The sequence below is a fragment of the Elephantulus edwardii genome, unplaced genomic scaffold (genome assembly GCF_000299155.1).
Source record: "Elephantulus edwardii isolate Elephantulus edwardi_28Jun2011 unplaced genomic scaffold, EleEdw1.0 scaffold00039, whole genome shotgun sequence".
NCBI classification, from domain to species: domain Eukaryota; kingdom Metazoa; phylum Chordata; class Mammalia; order Macroscelidea; family Macroscelididae; genus Elephantulus; species Elephantulus edwardii.
In genome coordinates, this window is record NW_006399789.1 from 11293588 (window position 1) to 11298135 (window position 4548).

A 4548-nucleotide genomic window follows, 5' to 3' on the forward strand; every position below is an offset into this window, starting at 1 on the left:
AAGTGCTGAGAGGGAGGAAGCTGTTCATCCAGGTACCAAACTGAACTGAGAAAAAGAAAAAAGGAGGAAAAAAGTCGAAAAGAAAGAGCAAACGAAGCGGAAGTTTCAAGGCCCTCTGCGAGGAATAACAGTATAAATAACCGAAGACGTCTTGTAAACAGTCCGGTCATAACCCCGAACATTAAACAGCCCCGGTGGCATCTGGCGCATCGGCCTCGGCGGGCTGCGCTGGGGCAGTGAGGGAGCTGGGTCCCAGACTCCTCAGCCTTGCCTCTCTGTTTATCTCAACTTAATCTTCCCCTACGAACTATTCCGAAGCCTGGAAGATGTTTAAATTAAAGCCCAGTGCGCCGGAAGTCGAGGCGGGGGCTGCATGCACTGGCTAACCACAGCCCAAAAGTGGGGACGCGCGCGCTTGACATTGCGCTATTGCATGGGGTGCTACATTCATGAACAGGAAAGATGCAATGCTTGAAAAGTCTAGCGTAAAGGTTACAGAATTTACATTTCTCGTAGCTTCTATTATTTCCCTGCCAGGGTGCCAATGAGGGTTATTTGGGTTCACACCTCAAAATTTTAAGACGTGGCGGTTGTGGCCCAGCCCGCGTATCAGCAATCAGGTTTTGAGAATATAAAACAAGCGGATTAACCTAATCTGGGGTATTTTTTTTCTTGAACTGCATAACATCTTTAATCTTGCCCATTCTTTGTCTTCATTTTTATTATTTCTAATTATCTTGCAGGTAATTTGCAAATCTGGAAGAAGAAAGGTTTCGTTTTTTTTTAAGCCCTTTGAAATAGGATCCATATCACCTGAATGGAAATCATAATTAATCATTTGCTGTTCAGATTTAGGTGGAGATTTGAAAGAACAATTTTGATTACCTGATTGTCCCCATATGTCCCATTTTTGTAGTCCAAAAGAATTTTAAAGATCACACCAATGTCAGGGTATTTAGTAATATAAAAGAAAGATTTATTTTTGAAAGTAACAAAAACTTATTTGGAAAAAATATATCTTTAAGTGAATTACTTTATAAATGTGACTGTCAAAGTCAGCTATTCTAGGATCTACCTTTTACAACATACTGTACAAAAAAGATACATGTCGATAGGCTCTTCTCGTCGATTTACATATCTATAATTACATATTGCACTTGGACCAGCAAGGCTCACACTCAGTCATTCACGGAAGAAGTTAATCAAGTTAAATAGAAGGCAGTCTTTGCAAGTTGCCCGATTAATCTCCTCTGGTTTGGAAAGGAATCTCCTCGTCCGCTGTCAAGTGTTCTCGCAGGGTGGGACAGGAGAGGAGCTTTGGGAGGGGGAAGCTGGGACAGAGAGCAGGAAGGGCAGGGGTCCCTCGGGCCGCTCCCAGCTCCCCCCCCCCCGGAAGCGCGCCTTTCCCAGGCTCGAGCCTCCAAGGTCAGGACGCCGTGGTCCCACACAGGCGGCTGGCGCTCACCACTTCTTTCAGGTCACTCTCGGGTTTCCCCGCCACCATAAAGGGCCACGTCTGCAGGAGAGAGAAGAAGGAGGTAAGTGGCGGTGGAGGAGATGGACTCAAGGTCGGTGGGGAGGAGGGACTCGGTGGATTGGAGAGATTCGTTCTGTCAGTTTACTAGGTGTGTGAAGCCTAGTAAGCTTGGGGGTCAGTTCAAGAGGAGAAGCCCCAGGATGAGACTGGTTGACACAGTGACTGTGGCAATCGGGGCAGGTGTGTCAGAGACAATGAAGTTGGCTCAGGAGAGAGCACGGTTCAGAGCTATTGTTTATAGGATCACCGGGAGCAGTCGTCCACTCAATGGCACATAACAACAATATGTAGCTAGTACCATCTAGGGGCTGGGATACAGCGCACCACAGCGTTGGTGCCTCGTCACAGCGCGGGTGGCTTGGGGCCTTTCCCGTAAGAGCAAAGCGGATTCATACTGGAGACGGGCAGAAGATGCTCTCAGGGTGGCTGATGGTTGCCATAGCCTGGAGGAGGAGGTGACCATGAGATGAAGACCTGGCACCCACTGGGCCCTGGGCTCCAGGAAATCTGCTCCCTGTGGTCCTTCAAGGTTGGAGTGAGGTTTTTGAGTCCTCTTGCCCTTGTCCCATCTATTTTCCTCCATTGCACTCTCATCCATCACAAACTGTTTTCGCTACAGCTTCAAATTTAATAACTAGCTCTTAACGGGAGAGAAAAAATAATCCTAGTGAAAGAATATGCACACACATATTGAAGATAGTATTTTTGGACTCTGGCAGCATAACTTTCTTGACTTTGTTTTATTTTTATAATACAGCTACTTTATTTTTTTAAACCACTGGTGGCGCAGTGGTTAAGGTCTCGTGCAAATTGAAAGGTCAACTCAAAGGCAACATACATAAAAAGTTAGAAGGCAGTAGCAAGTGTACAAGTTTTAGGCAATACTTTCATTTTTGTTTTGGATTTTTAAAAGCTATTTATCCATCTTATTTTTTGGTAAACAACACTCCAATTTTTAATTTTTTTTATAAAAGAAAAATTTTTAGGGCAAATGTGTTTTTGCAGACCCCTTCCCCCAATTCCTGAAACCAATTTTGTGTGAAGACAATTCAGAGCACTCTTGACCAGTGCTGACTGATAAGAGTTGACTTTTAAGAGAAAAATCTCTCTTCTTATCATATATAAACAGAGGTGGTACTAAGTTATTGTTGTTTTTCTTTAAAGCCTGGAAGTTTTAAAGTTAAATCACGGGAAAAAGGAATTCAGATGGATTTCTTAAATGGTAAAATGCATTGGAGAAAAAATAGGGTCAAAGATCATTCAAGAATCTTAGTAGTTTTGTTGTTTTTCTTTTAACCTTAAATTCAAAGCACATTAGCTTCTCTAAGATCTAAGACAGCACGTTCTTAAATCTTGGAGGAGACTGGCCTCTTTTAATATTATTTATTGCTCAAATAGTAGGAGAGATTATACCGATTATGCTGATCTTTGCTACATAATCTGACATTTTAAAATGTTAGTTGGTGAAGTTTTGGAGGACTTTCATGAATTTGTGGGGAGGTGTCTGGATGTGTCATTATCAAATGGGCCTAAATGTAGTTGGAGTTGGAAAAACAAAAACCAAAAAAAACCCCCCAAAAAAACCCAAAACAACACCCAACCCGATTGACTTGGTTTTGTTTCCAGGAATTAGAAAGGGAAAATCAAGCTGTAGTCTTCCGCTGAAAGAAGAACAAAAGGGTTAATAAAACAAATACAGTCCAGTAGGAGCAAACTCTGGTAAATAGAGGAGAATCCCGGGGAAACCCTTCCAAGTGCGCGCAGCCTGGTCAGTGTCGCGGTCCTGCCACAGCCTGCCACGCCAGCGGCTGGGTTGGCTCAGGCGCGGAGGTTCTTTCAACGGTGCCAGCTTAATGCACTTGCAAATCTCTAATTGGGCTGCCACGTCAAACAAGGACATAAATCATGAGAGGGAAGAGAGCCCGGGCTGTGTGGGGACCGCAGTCTGATTCCGAGAGGGTCTAGGCCTGTGATCACCCCCATCCAACCCTGGAGCCCGGCGGGCACTCACACCCCGTGCACAGGGGGCCTGGACAGGGCGCGCGCTGGGGCAGAGGCACCGGGGGCGCGAGGGTCACTCAACTTACCAGGTTGACCGGGTGAATGTAGCCGTTCTCGTACTTGTCGTTGGCCAGGATCTGCCTTAAGTGGGCGATGTAGCTGGACGCCAGCCTGAGCGTGTCCAGCTTGGAGAGCTTGGTGTCCGGGGGCACCCAGGGCAGGGTGGTCTTGAGCCTGGAGAAGGCCTTGCTCAGCACCCGCATCCGGGCCCGCTCGCGCGCATTGGCTGCGTTGCGCTGGACCTGCTTCCCCTCCTGGCTGACACCGCTCAGGGGGCTCTTCTTGGAGGGCGCCTTCCTCCTCTTGCCCAGGCCTCCCCGGCCCTTCTGGGGAGACCCGTTCTCGCAGTTAGAGCTCTCCTCCGTGCTCTCGTTGGAAGTCACGAACTCCTTGTTCGAGTCCATTTTCAGGCCATCGCATTCCAGCATCTCCACCTCTTGAAGGTCTTCTACATCGCTGAGGGAGCCCGTGGACATGTTTGCGGCCGAGGGCGTGAGAGTGAGAGGAGCCGAGGAGGAGGAAGGACCGATCCCTCTGGTCCCTTGGTGTTCAGAGTTGAGGGTCTGGTTGGGCCTTGCTCCGCTTCCCTTGGGCAGAACTGTGGGGAGGAATGGCGAGGGCTTCAGCGGGAAGGAGCAGGGCGCTCTCTTTCCCCACCCCCGGAGTTGGAGTGGCCGTAGGGGAGTGTGAGAGAGCGCTGAGGAATTTGGTGGACACTAGGAATTTATCTGGGGAATAGAGAGGCGGATCCCTGCAGCCCAGGGGAGGGGCCTGGTAGGCCCCAGCCACCCTCTTAGACCCCTTTCCCATCCCCGGGAAACTCTACCTCCAGCACAGACCCTCAATCCCAACTTGTCATGCAAATCTACTCAACTTCAACCTGTGAACACCTCCCACTGCTGCTCCGGCTGGGAAGAAGCGAGCCCCACCCAGCCCTCTTAGGTCCCTAC

General features: G+C 48.3%; 1 protein-coding gene across 1 annotated transcript; it reads right to left on the reverse strand.

Annotated features, from left to right (window-relative positions):
* Positions 1-1426: 1426 nt before the first annotated feature.
* On the reverse strand, positions 1427-4074 carry TCF21 (transcription factor 21). The gene is made up of 2 exons (XM_006884973.1): positions 3625-4074; positions 1427-1516 (listed from the first exon to the last, which is right to left on the reverse strand). The coding sequence occupies exons 1-2, from the start codon at positions 4072-4074 to the stop codon at positions 1427-1429; spliced, it is 540 nt and encodes a 179-aa protein (XP_006885035.1).
* Between the last annotated feature and the right edge of the window lie 474 nt (positions 4075-4548).